This window comes from Polypterus senegalus, chromosome 10, assembly GCF_016835505.1.
Source record: "Polypterus senegalus isolate Bchr_013 chromosome 10, ASM1683550v1, whole genome shotgun sequence".
In the NCBI taxonomy this organism is placed as follows: Eukaryota; Metazoa; Chordata; class Cladistia; order Polypteriformes; family Polypteridae; genus Polypterus; species Polypterus senegalus.
This window is the reverse complement of record NC_053163.1, coordinates 73,435,643-73,456,006: the sequence shown is the minus strand read 5'-3', so window position 1 is coordinate 73,456,006 and position 20,364 is coordinate 73,435,643. Positions and strand designations below refer to the sequence as shown.

Sequence of the window (20,364 nt, the reverse complement as noted above, 5' to 3'; positions counted from 1 at the left end):
CTGTTCTTTCAGTCATTGTGCTTTACGTTTTTGTGCTCCCCATCATATTTTTTTCGGGCATTTTGCCGATATGCTGTCCAGATACCCAGAATAACACAGTGGTGTGGTTTGAAATCAAAACAAAATGAACTTTAACCTGGTCACGTCTACCCAATCAGCTGTTTAAATTTTAAAATGTTTCTTATTGGCCAATGGGCGTCAAGGAGGCGGTTTTCTTTTATGTAAATTATAAACAAAAAATAATTAAAAATAGGCCCCTAGGCCTTTCCTAGGCCCCTGCACACGTAGGGTCCCTAGGCTGCAGCCTAAACGAGTCTGTGCATTAATCCGCGCCAGGCTGTAGGTTTTTTTTAAATTATTGACCTGTTTTTGTGGATAATTGAGTTCTTTTGAATTCATTTTATGGATTTGTTTTTTAAGATTTGTTCGCCTGAATTGCCTAATTTCTTTCCAGACAGAAATGAAATGTGACGTGATTGAGCCAATAGAAGACCACCTAAATCAGGGCCTCAAACTCCTATTCTTCTTGTTAATTAAACCCATACTTTAATTCAGTGGCTTGTTGCTGCTCTCATTGTGCAATGACAGACATTTTCAGAATTATTGATGTTCTCTTTTCCAAGAGCACTGTTAAAATGTTTTGAGGACCTGAGCAGATCAGCATTCTTAAGACCTTCACCTTTCTTTATTTTCAGATATTGTATGATGGACATGGTTTGCTGATCATGTTTTGCTTCATTTTGTATCTTGTTATTGTTTGGCTGTTAATTAAGGAAAAAGAAACAATTAAGGGGTCTCAGTCTTTTAAGTCAATTAAAATTAATTCCAAAAAAGTTAATAAGCAGCAAAAACAAGTCACTAATTAAGAAAAAGGGTTAGAATGAAAACCTGTAGCCATTGCGATCCACCAGGACCCCTGTTGTATATACAGTATGTTACATTAAATTGTGAACGATGATCAATTCGTTTCACAAGTAAATAAAAAATGAAAGGGTGCCACCTAGTGGCATAAACCACTTAAAAGTAAAAAGACTTGACATGAATATTTATGCCTGTAACCTTCATATTTGCTCACAAGAGGTCACTCTGCTGCAAAAAATGATTGAGAGGTTTAAAAGTTCTTCAGAAAAGTTGAGAAGATAAATTTTATACAGTACAAAGTTTTTTTTTGGTATATGTGAGGGGAAAAAAACTGCAAAGTTTAGCTTTTAAAAATAACAGAAAGCATTTAAATATACAAAAACATAATCTATAAAGAGAAGTAAACAGTACAAAAGTGAATCAAATCAATATTTATTGCGATCGCCCTTTGCCTTTAAAACTGCATTACTTCTCTCAGGTCAGATGTTGTGAAGGTTTATAAGGAAATTGTCTATTAGCGTGTTCCAAGCGTCCTGCTCGAGTCCTTCTGTAGACTTTGGCTGTTTGCCGGACTGGATTGTGTGCTAGATATTTTAAAAACAGGGCGTCTCAGGGGTCATGAGTGTGTTTGTGCGGCCGTGGGGCTCAATGGGCCAATTAGGTATTTACAGTAAGTGCAGGAGGCTGGCTGGCTCTGCTGTCCCTCATTGATAATCCATGGATCGCTTAGTGCACCTGCACTCCCAAAACATAAAAAAGGGAAAGGAAAAAAGGAATAAGAGAAGACGAGGAAGAAAATCAAAAGAAAGACAAGAAGGGTGCAGAACTGGGAAGGAACCAGTGCAAGGTGAAGGAGGCGAAGCAGTTGGGGTGCCCCACAGTGCAGCAGCATTTCAGGGACAGGTTTCTCCTGCTGAGCATAGGAGCTGAAGTGGCCAGAGTATTCCAAGGGTCGTCCTGTAGCAGGGGTGGGCAAAGTCATTCCTGGAGGGCCGCAGTGGCTGCAGGTTTTTGTTCCAACCCAATTGCTTAACAAGTATCACTTATTTCTCTAGAAACACTTCTGCTTCATTTTAGTTATCGCCCTCATTAAGATTTTGAACCCTTATTGCTTATTCAAGTCTTAAACATCTGCATTCTCGGTTTTTAATTGCTCCTTATTAACAGTAAGATTCAAATGACAAAAGAAACCAGCAGTTATCCATTTTGCTTGTTACCCTTTACACCTGTGTGTATTTATCGTGCACTATTTGGTTCAATTAAATATTTGGAAGGAAAGAGAAGAGAAAAAAGTGAAGGATTGAGAATTACCCATCCGTTTTACACTCAAAGTATTTGGATGATATCCTTAGAATGGAAAAAAAAATCTAGGATATGAGAATGACTTGACATGACAGAGTTAAAGAACTAACAAGACATGAAATGTAATTATTGGCAAGGATTGTTTTCTAATTAAGCAACTGGGTTGGAGCAAAAACCCGCAGTCACTGCGGCCCTCCAGGAATGACTTTGCCCACTCCTGTTAGAGACCGAGGGATGGTGGAAGTATGAAGGAGTAGGACCAAAAGGGTCCCTGCAGGTACCAACTGAAGTGGCTGGGACGGGAGTTGATTATGGAGCACATCTGTCCATGTCTCAGTCCTGCAGAGCAAGCCTTAGCAGTTTGAAAAAGGAGAGTGGGGATGACACACTGGGAAAACGAAGTGGAAGGAGACAGGTCTGACACTGGTTTTATTCATTTATTTAGGGATTTGTTGATTTTTTATTTCCTCACAATGGCACTCTTTTCAGCGATTACCAACTGAAGACTTTTTTCTTACACACTTTGACCTGAACTCCTTTATAAAAAGCACTATGCACTTTTTGCCCTCATGCACCCAAGTCCATCTTGGTTATGACTATCAATGTCCTGGGAAAAGGAAAAGGCCTATAGCGGAGGGTACCCAGGGAATAACAGCCACATTTTTAGGGTCATTGTCTCACTGCAGACATCTCCCTGATGGTATTTTGTAATGGATCAGGACCTGCTATTACTTATGCATTAAAAGGTTCCATTTGTTCTGACTGCATCACCAACTGTACTTGCAGGAATTCAGAAACAAACCTGCGAGGAACCTCCACCATGCTTCACTGCCGGTTGAAGACTCTCACCCACGTGATGCTCTCCAGCTCTTCTACAGACAAACTGCCTCATAGCTGAGTATCCATCAGCACTCCATTCCATGTGTTTTTCTGAGTCTCCTGGCCAAGTTTCCACTTTAGAAGAATGCCTTTTTGACAGCAACTCTTCCATGAAGTCCACATTTAGTTAAGACATCCCTGGACTGTAGAGGGGTGTATTTAAGTTCCATTGGTTTCTTCAAATTCAGAGCTGATGAGCAGTGCTGGATAGCTTCAGATTCAAAATGGACGTCAGTTTGACACATCTTACATCTGCTGGACGCATTTCTGTTGAAGACCACCATATGTTTTTGCTCCTCAACCTTGCCCATTTCATTGCGATTTTTATTTTTTGCAAGAGCTTAGACAGGACTTCAAATTCCAATCTGCTGCTCAATTTCGGCAATGTTCCCTCTTGATGACATGAAGGTAGAACTACATTTTAGTTGTGATTGTCCTTCACCCAATTTGATTCATTATGGATTCATTCTGCACCAGCTTCTGTTTCAGTGAATCAGTTTGATTCAATCAGCTTAAGTGCAGCATTTGACACCATTGACCATTCTATTTTACTGCACAGGCTAGAAAATGATGTTGGGCTTACAGGCCCCGTGCTCGCTTGGTTCAGTTATTTATCAAATCGACTCCAATATGAACAGAAATGTGCCGATAGTACTCCATCATTATACACAGAAGTTCAATATGGTGTCCCGCAGGGCTCAGTACTGGGACCTTTACTGTTTTCACTTTACATGCTTCCACTGGGATCTCTCATTAGGAAACATAATGTTAATTTTCACTCGTATGCAGATGACACCCAGTTATACCTTTCATTTAAATCAAATGAAGTTTCTCCGATGTTGTCTTTAATTAGTTGTGTTAGTGAATTAAAGGAATGGATGAATGAGAACTACTTGTCTTTAAATACAGATAAAACAGAGATGTTAATTGTTGGAGGGAATGACGCTGATCACAGCAATATTTTGTCGTCATTTAACTCAGTTGGAATCCCAATTAATTTTATTGAATCAGCCAGCAATCTAGGAGTTATCTTTGACTCTAGCATGTCATTTAAAGCACATATTACAAAGTCGTCCAAAACATGTTTTTTTCCATCTTAAAAATGTTAGGAAATTAAGGCGCTTTCTAAATAAACAGGATTGTGAGAAATTAATTCATGCATTTATCTCTAGTAGGATTGACTACTGCAATGCGGTGTTCACTGGCTGTTCAAACTGTTCTCTATACAGCCTCCAGTTAATCCAAAATGCGGCTGCAAGAATTATTACAAGAACAAGAAAATATGAACACATAACTCCAGTTCTTAAATCTTTACACTGGCTCCCAGTTAAGTTTAGGGCAGATTTCAAAATCCTCCTTTTAACATATAAAGCATTAAATGGCCAAGGTCCGCTTACTTGTCTGAACTTATCATGACTTACAAACCTGAGCACATTAAGATCTCAAGATGCCGGTCTGCTTAGGATTCCAAGGATTAATAAAATAACAGTGGGAGGTCGAGCTTTTAGTTACAGGGCCCCTAAACTGTGGAATGGTCTTCCTGCTTCCATAAGAGATGCCCCTTCAGTCTCAGTCTTTAAATCTCGGCTGAAGACTCACTACTTCAGTTTAGCATATCCTGACTAGAGCTGCTGATTAACTGTACAGACTGCATCCCTGTTGTTAGTCATTAGCACTAAAACATAAGTAACATGATAGTTATAATTGAATACTAACCCTCACCTATTCTGTTTCTGTTCTCTGTACTCAAATGTGGCAATTGGTGCCACGGCCCACCTGCCAAGTTGTTTGCCTGCCTATGGTAAAGTCATCCCTGATGGAGGATCACAGGAATCATGGGAAAGAGGGTCCTTTCATCGAGCAACGCGTTTCAGCCGTGGCATGGCCAAATGGGGAGGCAGCTAGATGGATGAGGTCTCCAGGACTCTAAAAATATCAAAACCTAATTATGTCATATCATCTACTGTTAAGCCGTACTTCTAAAATTTTTATTATTATGCTGTATTAAGGAATTGTTCTGTTCTGTGTATTGTATTGTATTGACCCCCTACTTTTGACACCCTCTGCACGCCCAACCTACCTGGAAAGGGGTCTCTCTTTGAACTGCCTTTCCCGAGGTTTCTTCCATTTTTCCCCTACAAGGTTTTTATTGGGAGTTTTTCCTTGTCTTCTCAGAGAGTCAAGGCTGGGGGGCTGTCAAAAGGTAGGGCCTGTTAAAGCCCATTGCGGCACTTCCTGTGTGATTTTGGGCTATATAAAAATAAACTGTATTGTATTGTATTGTAATCATGTCACGGATCAGCACCTTTGGGTAATCCTGCACTTGGGCCATAAATAGACAAAGTCTTCAAGGACTGTATATGAAAAGTGGTCTATTACTTGTGTTAATACAAAAAATTCATTGTAATACTTAATGTTGTGGAAAATGAATGCTTGTAAACCTGATGTTTTCTTTGTCTAGTAACACACTAATGTAGTAGAAGACTTTGTACAGTAGTGTGTTTGCATGCACACACACACACACAAAGTTCTGCAAGCAGTCATTACTCTTCAGCTAAGGCTCCACATGACATTTTTAACAGTGAATTGAAAATGAAGAATAAACCAACACAATGAATTGTCTTTAAAGAAATGCATTTAATTGGAAATAAATGAAATACAATTTAATTAATCGAGTGGTTTACAAAGCAGTATTCTTTTCAGTTACTCAAAAGATGTACATCATTTATGGATTAGTTTTTCAAATATGATTAAAACATTCACAGTTTCAACCCTGCAACTCCAAATTGATTGATCTTCTCAAAGCTTGTTCAACCACAGGTTATGATTTTTAGCGCATTACATTTGGCTCTAAAACGAGGAGTCTAATAACCAAAAGCACATGACAACGCTACCCTGATCCAGTTCTTCACCTACACAATGGAATTATGCTGGCAAATGTCTAGGATAAAAAAAGCTGCTAACTCTAAAATGCAGCAGATTATTAAAGCTTTAGAATTTTATTATAATCTTATTTTAAGTGAAGTGGGTATTGATGCAGCACTAGATAACCGCTTTAAACATCACAACGTTCAGGAATTAGGACATATATTTGAATGCAGAATTCAAAACACCAAGGTGCTCTTTAAAACAAGTAAGGCCTACATCTATTGTCAAGAAGCCTTACCACATTTGACATTTAACACTTGGCCATAATTAACCTTTAAGCAAATATAATGAACACCCACAACTGCTGCACTGTAAAGCTATAGTACTCACTATGCCAAAAACTAAAAATAACATTTATATATATATAAAAAAAAACAAAAAAAAAAAACACTCCAGTAAGTAAAATTCTATTTAAAATATAACAAAGTGAATGTGCATTTCTTTTACAGCTGCTGAATCAATGATGAAAACATACTTCCACCTATCAGTTTAAAAATTTTTGGTGTAATCATAGCCAAAATATGTTTAATGCTTATACAGTCATTAAGAATTAAAATTTAGCAAAGTAACTACATAAACAATTGAACAAATATTACTCTTATTTTACTGTTTTAAAAACAAGTTCTTTTTGTGAGGATTCAAGAGTAAGGAGCTAAAACCATTTATTATATCTACAAACTCAAAAATAATTTTTTATATTAGAGTATATAAAATTACAATATACCCTAGTAAGCACAAGTCTCAGAATACTTTTAAACAGAATTGACAGGTACAAAAATACTTTAGCAGTAATCCCTGGCTTCTAGCTAAAACTTTGTAAAAATAATTCTGATCCCAACCCCAAGTAATTTAGGTAAATTCATTGAAGCGCCATGCAGGGAGTCTGAATCAGAACATCTGAACTGACAGCTCCACATTCAGCACAGGCAGTCTCTGATTTAATGCCCAGAACAGATATTTTAACAGATTAAGTGAAAATATCTTTTTCATCCAAAATCAGCACAACATTCTGAATAAACAATAAACCATTCATTGGATCCCCTTGAAAACCGCATCTAACCGACTATAAAAAGTTAAACAGAATGCCAGACTGATGCTGACTTACTGCTTCAACCCAATTATTCTTACCTACATTAATGCAACCATTCTAATGAAGTCTACTTCACAATCAGTAGTTTAGTAATTGTAACAAAAAAAGATAACCTCATTGTTACTACTCAAGTGAATGTTACTTTTGTTAGAACTGTGAGGAATAGATCACATATACTGTACACGATAAACTTCAAAAGTGATGTGTACTTTTCAGAATTTGCTAATGAGGTCCCTAACAATGTGTTAAATCTTAATTATACAGATTATAACTAATTCCAGTTACTTGTTTTGGTTTGTCCTACTTAATGACATTAAGAATGAATATTTTGATTACAAAGTGCATGGAAACATGTGCATTCTTTTTCTTTTGTCCCGGGTACTAAAACAATCTGTATAGCATACCGTTGCTCCAACAATTTTGCATTCTTAGAAACAAAGTGGATGAAAACTGCATTGGAAAATATACTCAAAAATGCATTTTATTATAAACAAATATCAACGTTAAGATTAATTTTTTTTATCATCACAGATAAATTGAAGGGAGAAAGGACTGTTAACCTGACAAGGCACATTGACATTCAACATGCTTAGGAAAAAAGATGATAATACCATCTTCCAGATTTAACATACTAATACACAGAAATATTCTAGTTTAAAGCAAGTGTCTGGATAAAATATAAAACAGAAACCTTCACAATGCTAACCCGAAACTAAACAAACCAAAAACAAAATATAAAAGGCTCCTTCACCAACAGTTATATATCACTTTAAGCTGCTACGGTCCAGGAACGCATTAGAGCTGTGATACACACATTAAAACAGTACTAAGAAACACATTAGATTACAACACAAATATTACTGTTTAACAGTAAAAAGTTTTGTCTAAGCATGAGAACTAAAGTGGTTACAGATTAGATGGACTGGTTGACCAATGTTTAACTCTGAGGTGATGATATAACCACATTAATACATAATATAGATATATTTTCTACTGACTGTATTAGTGAACACAGAAGCTTAAAGAGTGAATTTCTGCTGGTACTTGAATGCACAATTAAAAATAAAAAGCTCTGATTTTAACAGCTAAACATAGCTAACATTTTATTTACCACATCAAATATCACTTTCCCTTCTCGAGAACAAATTAAGAATGTGTTACTTCATCCTTTTTCAGTTTAAGCCATGCAGATATTCGTTTCTGTCACAAAGATATTTTCAAAGTGTCTGATCTTTAAGCAGTTTGGAGCAGATCGCTTCTGAAGGCCTGTTGAAAAACAAGGTTGCATTTTATTTACTGAAACAATTAATACAACTCAAAATAAAAGACTACACTAAAGACTACTGAAGATCACAATTGCAAATCTAATTCATGGAACTGCAAAACAATTACAAAAATGTCCCACTTATTCATAAATCTGTTTGTCTAAATGTGATTTTATAAAATAATTGTTTAAGTGTATATCTTGAAATAAGATCATAAAAATCAGACCCCAACTTATACGCCCGTTCAAAAATGTGATTTTTTTTTTTTTTACATCTTCTTGCCTCCTCCAATCTCGCATCAGTTTCTCAGACACATCGAATTTTGTTGCAACAGCGCAGTTACCAATTTCTTTCGCTACTTCAACGATGTTTAATTTAAAACCAGCTTCATATATTCTTCTGATCGAATGCTCCACCGTAGATAAAGGTGTATGAGGGTGTGAAACACAAAAAAGGTACAAAAAACACAAATCAGCGCAAACTTTGCTTCAGAATAGTTTTGGTATTACAGTGTGGTCACAAAGGCACAATACATAGGGGAAAAAAAGGCAGTGTGCTCCTTGGTTACTCTCTCAGTTTTCTGCATTCGACTTATACAACCGACATTATAAAATACCAGATATTTCGCTGTAAAAATCAAGCCCCGACTTATCCGCAAGTATAAGTGATAGGTACACCCTTCCTCAGTTTATTGCAATAATTTTGTTTTGTTTAGCTGCCTCTCAATTTATTGAAACAATTTCTTAAAAAATAGTTAACGTAAAACCAGAATATGATGACCTTTGCTTTTGTATCACTTAACTAAACTATTTCCAAGTAAGACTGGGACTAGATCAGCAGACAATTCACATTTGTGTTTGTGAAATACTGATTAAAACAGCAACTGTACAATATGCCTAAACCAAAACAGTTTACTCCACTTCAATTATCCTGATGATGGTCGTAAAAGCAACATGAGGAGCTGAAGAGACCAGGCCACACTATCTTCAGGCCCTTTTACAACTTCACCTGTGGAATGATATTCTCAGATGTTTCATATTAGTGATCAGATAATCCCACTAGGATGCTTAGGGTCTACCCATCAGTCAGCTTCCAGTGTCGTTGTGACTTGGATAGCTCGAGCAAGTTACCATGGGGATCCTAATTAGAGAATCAGAAAATGATGCTGGGTTATTATCTGAGAGACAGGAAATATGAGTTTCCAAGTCAGAAATCCCACGTTAATGCCCTATGAAGTTGGAGCTCCAAATCTGACAATGTGCAGAAAACAACACCACCAGCTTTCTCCAATATGTGACATAACGCTGACCCTTCACCTTACCCAATTGTGTAAAATGAAAAATATCACTCTGAGAGCACATGGACACAGATTAGTTTGGCAAGCTTGCAAAAGATCCCCAGTCATTCAGTCACTATTTAAAGATTGTATCCATAGCTATGAATAAGACTATAAACTTATTAGTAAATCAAAAGCTACTTCTGAGGACTTTCCTCACTCTTCACTACTACATTCTATATTTTTGGATGAGCTTGAAGAGTTTCTGGAAAACCATTATACAACGTGGAGGTGGGATTTCAACCAGGCTGGTTTCAGTAAGGGTGGGACTAGGGTGGAGTACCATGTTAGCCATTATGAATGTAGTGAGAAGTCAAGCAAAATGATACCCTTTATTGACTAACTAAAAAGATTACAATACACATGCTTTCGAGGCAACTCAGGGCCCTTCTTCAGGCAAGATACCTCAACTGAGTTCTTCTTGAGAACCGCAAACAAGAACTCTGAGGAACCCCAAAACCTGTTGGAGCTGACGCTGCCAGAGCAAATGAACATGTTTGGTTCTACCTTTGTGACCATGGATGCTGCAGAGATTAAAAAGCTTCGTACCAGCAAGGATGGATGAGATCCAACCAGAAATGCTGAAAGGACTAAACATTGTGTGGGTATTCTGACTAAAGTCTTTTCAGACCTAAATGGAAGGAAGTCAAGAACTTTGCCTAAGGACTGGCAAATTAAAATGGCAACTCCCATTTTTAAATAGTGTAACAAGAGGGTATTTCCCAGGTGTTAAAGGATCACACTCTACCCCTCCTGAAAAAAACTATTCTGGGTTAGATGGATTCTGACAACATGTGGACCTAAGAACTAAAAGGAGCAATATGAATTCCAGACTTGTCATCAAATGGTATAGACAAAACTTTGTCCTTCGACAGATATTTGAGAAGTAATGGGAATCTACCAATCCAATCTACATGTACTTTGTAGATTGGGAAAAACCTTTGATAACTCACCCCAGAATATCTTGTGCTGGAGGCTTCAAGAGTATGAAGGTCAAGGGCTGCTGCTTTGTGCCATAGGGGCTCTATATTTGAATATCGAGTTATGTCTACATATTATGTCGTTTTGTTAAATGTAGATGTGGAAGATAAATAAAGCTGTTCTAGCTGGAAGAAACTAGATGTATGTTGACAGCTATATTCTTAGGACTGTTTAGGCGATTTAGCTTGAATCAGTCGGCCCATTCTCCTCTGACCTCTAGCATCAACAAGGCATTTTCGCCCACAGGACTGCCGCATACTGGATGTTTTTCCCTTTTCACACCATTCTTTGTAAACCCTAGAAATGGTTGTGCGTGAAAATCCCAGTAACTGAGGAGATTGTGAAATACTCAGACCGGCCCGTCTGGCACCAACAACCATGCCACACTCAAAATTGCTTAAATTACCTTTCTTTCCCATTCTGACATTCAGTTTGGAGTTCAGGAGATTGTCTTGACCAGGACCACACCGCTAAATGCATTGAAGCAACTGCCATGTGATTGGTTGATTAGATAATAGCATTAATGAGAAATTGAACAGGTGTTCCTAATAATCTTTTAGGTGAGTGTATGTCAATTTATCTTGCATCACAAAAATACAGAGGTGTTTTTAATAGTTACTCCATTTAATTGGATGAGAGAATAAGATGCATTTCATGCAGTACAAAGGAGATTCCTAGGACGGCTTAATGACTCTCTCTTTACCCTTATGAATCTCTGAACTGCAAATTTATTCAAATTACCCCTTGTCATTTCTAATTAATCCTAATAAATGAACATTCATACAAACAAATAATGAAATGTATCATTAACAGAATTCAGCAGTTTTGATCAACTCGCTAACACAATGTAAAAAAGTGGAGTTTTGAATTTTAGCAAACTAAAAATCCCATTAAATGTGAAAAACTTGCAACAGTTTATTATTTATTTATTTTTAAAAATTTGAACTGTTATTATTTGCTTTGTCTTATAGACAAAATATAGGATGTGGTGGGCTTCACATATAAACTGAATGATGGACACCCCTCCTTAAAAAAAAAAAAACAAACAAAAAAAAACACATACAGGTATATATGCTGAAGAGTTGAAAGTTATACTGCCAAACATCTCTGTGCCCCAAAATTTTAATTTGACTCTTTATAGAGATTAGTCCTGGGTAAAAATGTTGATCTTTTTCAATTAAATGATTAAATATTGATCTTAAAGTCTCAAGATCTCTACCCTGCTCAATTACTATATGTAGATTTTACTTATCTTTGAATTTGCTGTCCAAACCAACTGCAGTATGCTATAATGAATAGAAAGCCAATAAGTGAAGTTGTTGCACCTAGGCACCTAGTAAGAATTTCCAATGGTCTATTTCCATCGTGTGACTGCATCAATGACAAGACCAATCAACGTTGCTTCACTTTAAGCAGGTGGCTAACAATATCAACAGTGTGGAAAAAGTTTGCAGTGCACCCCCTTAGACAAACAAGTGGGCAATTGCTGGAATTTTCAAGGCAGCCTGCATTAGAGTGTGCAAAAAACAGCCAGCGTGAAGCATCTCCATAAGCTGTACTGCACAGATCATATTTGTGGAGCTGTCAGTCAAGATGTCTGGTGGTTCTTCTTTAATGTTCCATTTATCCAACACCGCTGTAAACAAGCAACAAAACTAGATCCTCACTTTGTCTGAGGAGGAATTGCAAGGACATATTTTTGAGCCAGATTAATGTGAATGCTACATGTGAGCAACTGTGGATTTGTGTAGCTTGCAGAATTGCAAAAAAGACAAGTGTTCCCACTGGACCTTTAATTTTGACTAATTCAAGATTATTTAAAATGTCCTATAAGCAAATACATTTGGGAAACAGTTTGGTTGAAGATTGTATACCAGGAGATTCATGACACACGAATAGGTTATTGAATAACATTTATTAAAGAATCTGGTTTCTTTTTATCTACTTTTAGGACTTGAATGAAAATCTGATGATGTTTAAGGTCATATTTATGCAGAAATACAGAAAATTCTAAAGGGTTCACAAACTTTCAAGCACAACTGAATTTATGGGCTCGGATGTGGCGATACATATGTTAGTTAAATGATGGTGAATTATGAAGGAGTATTGTGCTGTTAAAGATTTTTTCTTTTTTAAATATCAATAGTATTTTGATCCACATCAGCCAAATACTGATGTCAACTATTCATTGAAAGTATTTCTTCTTAAATGTAACCATGTAGACACTCTTCAAATAAAGAGTCACTGAAATTTGTCATATTTAGGTTAGCTTTCCATGGGTTAAGGGATTTCTTAAAAAAAAGCACATCAAATATAACAGTGCACACTAATTCAGTCAAGATAAAACCAATATTGAATTGAATCAGGGCGTGAATTGGAATCGAACTGTAATAGTAGAGCCAGTATCCAGTCCTAATAGAGATTACAGTTTTCATCTATTTATATAAATACAATCTGTAAAATAAGTTTGGGGTTTTGCAACCATAAACATTAATGCAGAAACAAAATTAAGTCAATATACGACTATTAAGCATACAGGGGAGAGGAAAACAACAGAGAAAAAAATAACGCTTACCTATAATCTCACTTCTGCGTTGCATTTTGTATGTGTCTTTACCTTCACAGAGCTCATAAATATAGAAGCCCAGCTCTGTGATATCATCAATTCTTTCAGTTACCACCAGATCCTCATGAATCAAATAGGTGTTATAGGATGCAGTCTGGGAAGAATTTGAGAGAAACAAAAAGTCAGCAATTGTTGCAGAGCACAAATCTATTCCACTTGACATTTAGTTTTATATATTAATGATGTCTACATACTACTTTGTTGAGAAATGTTACTTTACATCTGATGCGAAATAATAGTAACCACACTCAGCAACTGGTATCTTGAAATAAAATATAACAAATAAAATAAGTTAATTTAGCAAAGGTCAGAGTAAGGGATTATAACAAAAAAAAAAATAAATCACCCTGCAAAACATATTACACATAGGTATATGCCAATCTTTACAAAGCCCTAATGTTAAATATTGCCATGGACACTTTAGAAGCTACAATTAAAACAATTTAAAATTGAACACAACTCACCTATTTACAAACCAGCTAAGGAATAAATTCCATTTGCATGAGGTGCTACCAAACACAATTAGCCTCTTAAGGCCACACTTTCTGTTTTGGACTTAACACAGATTTAATCTGAAATCTCCAGTATCTTTACATTGCTGTTTGAGCCTTGAAAATAACCTAATCTTCCTCTTACATGAGTTACTTCTGATGGAATGCCCATTTTCAGTTAGCATTCTATTTTCAATGCCTTTATTACTATATTGTTGCCAAATTTTACTAAAGAGGAGACAACCTATATGAACATCAAATTCCAAATGGCTCAAGGACCAAATAAAGTTATCTACAATTTCTACTAGAATCAGAACTTGTAATTTACAAAACATGACAGTCTTTCTAGCAGAAGGTTTAACAAAAAATGTTAACAACCAAAATTTTGATATTATACTATAAATACAGTAAATGACAAAGACATATGGAGTGCTTCTTTCTGTCACACATTTCATGAGTAAAATACATTTTAATGAACACATCAAATTAATGCATTTCAAGTTCTTAATTTTACTACAGGAAATAAACATTTTAACTATACATGAAATAAAAAAATGTTAATCAAGTTTGTAAACAATGAACAATTTTATAGTTCTTCCTTAACTCTTCACAGCAAAATAAATGGAGGAAAGAACTGCAGGACAGATTTACTGAGAGGTAGAAAATAAATAAATTAAGTAGCATTTATGCTCTTAAACAAATTAAGCATCCTGTTTGCTACTGCCTCACTTAGGATTACTGTATACAAAAAAAATTCTGTAGTTGATTTAAACAGTAAATATTGAACGTGCTTTTCAGTCTTTGGCAGCTTTTTAAACATGTCATTGAGTGGCTGAGGTATGGTGAAAGACAGGTCATGTTTCACAATAAATGTGGATTTAAAGATTTTTTTGTTGCATAAACTGTCTGGCATAGAGGCAGTGGCAAACGCGGAGGCTGTCATTCCTGGAAATGTTCATATCTACTGGACAGCACAAACAGCTGCCCTTTGCATTTGTCTGAAGACATCTCATTAACAGCATCTTTTCTCCACTGGTACTGCACTACAGCTGCAAAAGCTGTATTTACGTGCTATTAGACAGATGGGAAATACACTTCCCACTGGGACATTTCTCCTTAACACCCTATGAAGAAGGAGCTCCCCGTTAGAGTTGTGAGGTAATGTTGACATTTAATTAATTTCAGTAGTATTATGAAATACAAAATTAAAACCAGGTCAAGAAATTAAATTTTTTGCAGTCAAATTGTATTTGAATCTATTCCATACATACTGAACATGTTTTTTTTGCCTTTTATTTTTTACAAAATACATTGATTATCTTTAAATAATTGTTATGTTGTCCAAGTAGCCAATCAAAAGCAATTCTCCAAAAGACCAATGACGTGGATGCAATGAAGTTGCACATAATGCAGAAACAAGCATTTTGCTTAATTTCTGATGCCAAGTCCCAAGGAATTGTCATTCACACCCTTTTCCTCAAACGAAACCCAAGAATTTATATTTTAACCTCTTGTTATACAGCACTTGTGTCTTTCCCAATCTTAAAAAACACTGATTACTGAACAAAAACTGAGAACTGTTCTCACAGTATGCTCACATCAACTCAAAAAGAACAACTTGAAGTCGAATGATTAGCAGAGTACCCTGCATGCATACCATTGGTAATTTACAACAATACAATTTAACAACAAGTTGAAATGTTTCCAAAACAAAAAACACAGATTGTTTTTGTTTTAATAAAATGGCATAATAACCAGGAAATATTTTATGAATTCAAATTGTCCATATGCAACAAATCTACTGCACTACTGGAAAACCTTAAACACTCCCAGTCCATAAGAAACTATAGGCATTATAAAGTTTAAAGAAATCTTCCTTAATTTAAACAAAATTAACTGTACCTGCAACAAAAATATTTTCTAAACATACAAAGTCAAACAAATCCCAGGTCAACAACATCAAACTTAGCAGATGGTAATAGTGCCACATGGGTTATCAATATATAATCAAGTTTGCTGCAATTCTATATAGGCTTCACATTGCGTTCCCATCCCCAAGACTCTCTGGTACAACACCACTTCTTTATAAAATCAATCTTAGAGAATAGTATAAATCAACCAAACTTTTTTGCCCATCCTCTTTAATAAAACCCCTGTGTGCGTGTCTTTTGGTGAAGTGTGCATGCGCGAGGCTCGGTGCGACACGCACAACCAGCATCGTGGACGCACACACACTGGAAGCTGAGCACACAGTGAATGGCGTAGCCGCGGCCGCGCATGATAAGCAAATAAAGGACAGCATTGTAGGGGAAAGTGCTGATTGGGTAGTCGCGGCCGCGCACATAAAATCCATTGCTGGGGAGGCGCCACGCATACTGCCCCGTGCATGTTTACTAACTATCTGCTAACAACATGCCACTCAAAAAAAGGACATGTCAAGTAGGACAAAAGACACAGACACTCAAATCGTATATAAGCTACATCTCCTGGAAGAACGGTCAGTTCAGCAAATAAACATCAACAAAAGAAAGGCTGAAAGACAAAGAAAAATACAAGCAAATAGATCGATTGTAAAAAAGAAAATGAGCGTCAGAATATTCCCCGTATTGATTTGGCTCTATCCTCTACTAATTTACCCTTTACCATAAGAAGGCGACAATTTCCAGTTACATTAGCATTTGCCATAACAATTAATAAAGCTCAAGGGCAAATTTTAGAAAAAGTTGCCATTTACTTGCCAGAACCATTATTCAGCCACGGTCAGTTATATGTTGCATTATCAAGAGTTAGAAATTTTACAGATGTTGCTGTCAACGTTGTAGATGGTCCTGAACAAGAGTGTTTACAAAAAATGTTGTCTATAATGAAATTTTATTGAAAAACTTCCTGAGGTAAAAAAATAAAAACATTTTCCTAAATATCTTCTTCAGATATTGTGTATTACAGATGGTTATAAAGTTTTACACTATGGCAATATTAATTACTAGCCAACCCGCAGCGTACCATACGCCGCATAATCAGGCCGTTTTTAAATGATTTTTAAGCACAGGGAGAAAATTAACATTTGAAAAATTGGTAATGTAATAAATCAGCAAGAAAATCAACATTGTAACAATGCACGGAACAAACCAACACACAATCGTCCGTGCGGCGCTCAGGCGCGGAGGGTAGAACGGGAAGAGAGGAGAAGGACATCCACCCCACTCCATCCATCATGCTAGTCTGCTGATTTCTCGTCCAGTATGCACTGCCCGCTCATTGTCTTTGCACAGTCCAGATGCACCTGTGACTCACGTAGACTTTTCATTGCTCTTTGCGGTTTTGGCTGCCTTTCTATATATAATCCACAAAGACACCCGATCATAGTAGTAGCAAGGTGGGAGGGGGGTGTGTACAAAGTGCAGGAGCATCTAAGAAGACGCATGTTTGTCGTGGATGCGAATTGCTGTATGTAGCGTGTAAAACAGTTTGATATGGTCACGCGCTGTAACCGGAAACTCGGTTTTTAAAGACAGAGACCCAGAAGCAAGTGGCAGAGTCCTGCTGATAGATAGATAGATAGATAGATAGATAGATAGATAGATAGATAGATAGATAGATAGATAGATAGATAGATAGATAGATAGATAGATAGATAGATAGATAGATAGATAGATAGATAGATAGATAGATAGATAGATAGATAGATAGATAGATAGATAGATAGATAGATAGATAGATAGATAGATAGATAGATATATGACAATACTCTATTTTATTTTTAATATTAATTTTACTTTAGGCTTCTTGCAAAAATATTTTTAACAAAAAAATTAAGACAACAAACAGAATGAGGTCAAGGTCCCTTGCCATTTAATATAAACTGTTCCTAATAATGTTTATGCAATACTGTTCTAGCGCCCGTTATTGTAACGGGCTTAATAAATAAATAATGGAATACTGTATATAGAATTTTTGCTAATTCCTCTCAAAAACAGATACTTTAATACTGATATTAAATGACTGACTCTAGATATTTAGACAAATGAGAGTAGCCATCTCTAATACTTAGGAACACTATACCTAAAATAGCTCACAATGACTGTACATGACAAGCAAACACACATCAAAAAGTCACCCTACACACAACCTGACAGAAAAAAAGCAAATTCAACTCTGGGATTTCAGTCAAATATGAATCTAGTAAAAGTACTGTGCTTGATATTACAAGAACTAAAAAAGGTAGAAATGTGGCATTCGAATGTGCAGGATAGGACAAAGTGGCAGGGTAATCTTACCTGAAAACATAAGAAATGTCTAATTTTGTCAGCGCAAGATAAAGAAATGATTATTGATTTGACAACTGCTGTTGTCAGTATATATATGTATATATATATATATATATAAACAAATTACTAATTCCAGGGAATTTATCTTATAAAGTACAGGATGTAAAAACAAAGCTGAGGATGGAATTATTGATATTCTAATTTTCAATAAAAATGCAGATACGTACATATTAATAACAAAGATATACAAACCATTAATTCAATAAAGAGATCCAGTAAATCCCGAGGAGGCATAACCACAGAAGTATTCAGTGGGATAACATAGCAATTACTCAGCTTTAAATCCAGATAGGCAGTCAGTTTCTGAAAAATAAACGAAATAAAGACCAAATTACATAGTTTGAAAAAGTACAATAATATTAATAATAATTGTGTTTACAATAGTCCAGCCAACAATGCATCTTAGGAAAGCATGGCACAAAAATAAATAAATAGTTCCTTGAATTTAATTTTCCAGTTTTTTTTTTATGAAACAACTGTTCAAAGAGAAGGGAGCAGAAAACCAAACTATGATGCTTTTATTTGTATTATTAAGAAGTTGAGACCAGCTATTTAAGGGGCACTTAACTCTCTTTTAATTTGTGTAAGAAAACAAATCATTCATAAGGTCCTCGAAAATTAGCAAAAAACTGCTTAAACTAATAGATTTCTAAGCAGAGGCTTTTTTTTTTTAAATACACTGGAAGAAAATATTAGTTATACAATACCCTGCCAAAATCATGCAGAATGGCCGCTGGGTCAGTATCAGCAAAACGGGGTACAGGAACTTTGATAATTGCAACATTGTCTCTGATTTCCATCTCTTCATCAATCACGGGCAAATAATAGGGCTCTCTTGTTTCCAGATTCAGTGGTTTAATGTTGCCCTGTTCAGCATAGTGCATTCCTCCATGATAAACTTTATGCTAGAACAAATTAAATACAATATAATAAATGTCAGGAAAACAATTTCATTATTTGATGAATTCGTTGTTAACTCAATACAAAGAAATGAAAAAAATCAAAGTATTTCAAATTACTAAACTTAAGTGCATAAGGCCTTCTTTTTCTGAACACTAAACACAAGGCTTTACTTACTTTAGGAATAAAATATCGATATACACAGGCACCACCAACAATGAGCCCAGTCAGAATAAATGCAAGGCCCAAAAGAGTCAACAAGCATCTTCCAGTGGAGTTTTCATTGGTGTAAACAGCTGCAGTTTCAGGATCCTGAAAATAAATTGACGTAGAAAAACAAATTACTGTCATGATATTTTTCCTTAGGCAAATTTTATTTTGTTGTGAAGATTACAGTTTCTACCATTGTTTCTTTAAGGTATTGAACTTGCAAAAGTGCGACCATTCTAACTTTATTACAATAATATGCGATATATTTGTGGGAAAAGTATCTTTTTGATACCTTATTTGTCATTACCTTACTTCATTGAAGAGCATGCTTACATTTTAACAATTTAATTCTATTATCAAAAAACAAAAAAACTATTGAATTAAAGATTAAGAATGCTGTGTAATGACAACCTAAACAAAAATGAAATCCAGACTAATCAGATGGATTGTGTTAAAAAAAAACAAAAAAAAAAAATTATAAGGGTGTGTGTATGCACATAAACAAAGCATTAAAAGATACTGTTCAGTTAGCTTACTTAAAACAATATTACTCTTAAAGGCAGATGGCCTTAAATGAATTCAGATGGTAGATATGATCTAGATGGTAATTTAACAATTCTTACCTAGAAATGGGCATTCCGATTATAACGGCCATTATTTATCTAGATCATTTTACAAAAGTGCTGGTTATAATTTAAATTTACTGATTCACCTCCAACTTCTAAAAATTTGTTTAATATTTTTTTAAAGAAAGCCAAGTATTTAAAATAATTGTTAATACTGTACTACCTCTAAGGAGTAACATAAGTTGAAATAAAAATATTTAACTAAATGCTTTCTGCCTTACACCAACACCACAAGTTCCAAAATATGGAACTCCAACTGCATTGCAAGTTTGAGAATGTACACTCCCCTTCAAAACTATTGGCACCCTGGTAAAAAGGAGTAAAAAAAGATCATAAAAAAAACACCTTTTGTTGAATTACCTTAATCTCACACTGAATAAAATGAAAGAAATTGAACCTTTAACTGAAGTAAACATATTCTGAGGAATAATAATTCCTCATCAAGAATTAATTATTCTGAAGAAAACCACAAATGCCACGATTATTGGGGCCCCTGAATTTAACGCCTTGTACAACCTCCCATTGCCAATAAAACAGCACT

The 20,364-nt window shown here is 35.6% G+C and overlaps 1 protein-coding gene across 1 annotated transcript in view; it reads right to left on the bottom strand.

The window, feature by feature from the left end:
- Positions 1-5,659: 5,659 nt before the first annotated feature.
- LOC120537207 (integral membrane protein 2A-like) overlaps positions 5,660-20,364 on the bottom strand; it is a 41,110-nt gene continuing 26,405 nt past the window's right edge. Inside the window, exons 2-6 of the mRNA XM_039765968.1 lie at positions 19,165-19,299; positions 18,795-18,992; positions 18,280-18,390; positions 13,218-13,362; positions 5,660-8,326 (exon numbers count right to left, since the gene is read on the bottom strand). Coding sequence (XP_039621902.1) covers positions 8,238-8,326; positions 13,218-13,362; positions 18,280-18,390; positions 18,795-18,992; positions 19,165-19,299 — 678 coding nt within the window. The 3' untranslated portion in view covers positions 5,660-8,237. The remainder of the gene's footprint in view (positions 8,327-13,217; positions 13,363-18,279; positions 18,391-18,794; positions 18,993-19,164; positions 19,300-20,364) is intronic.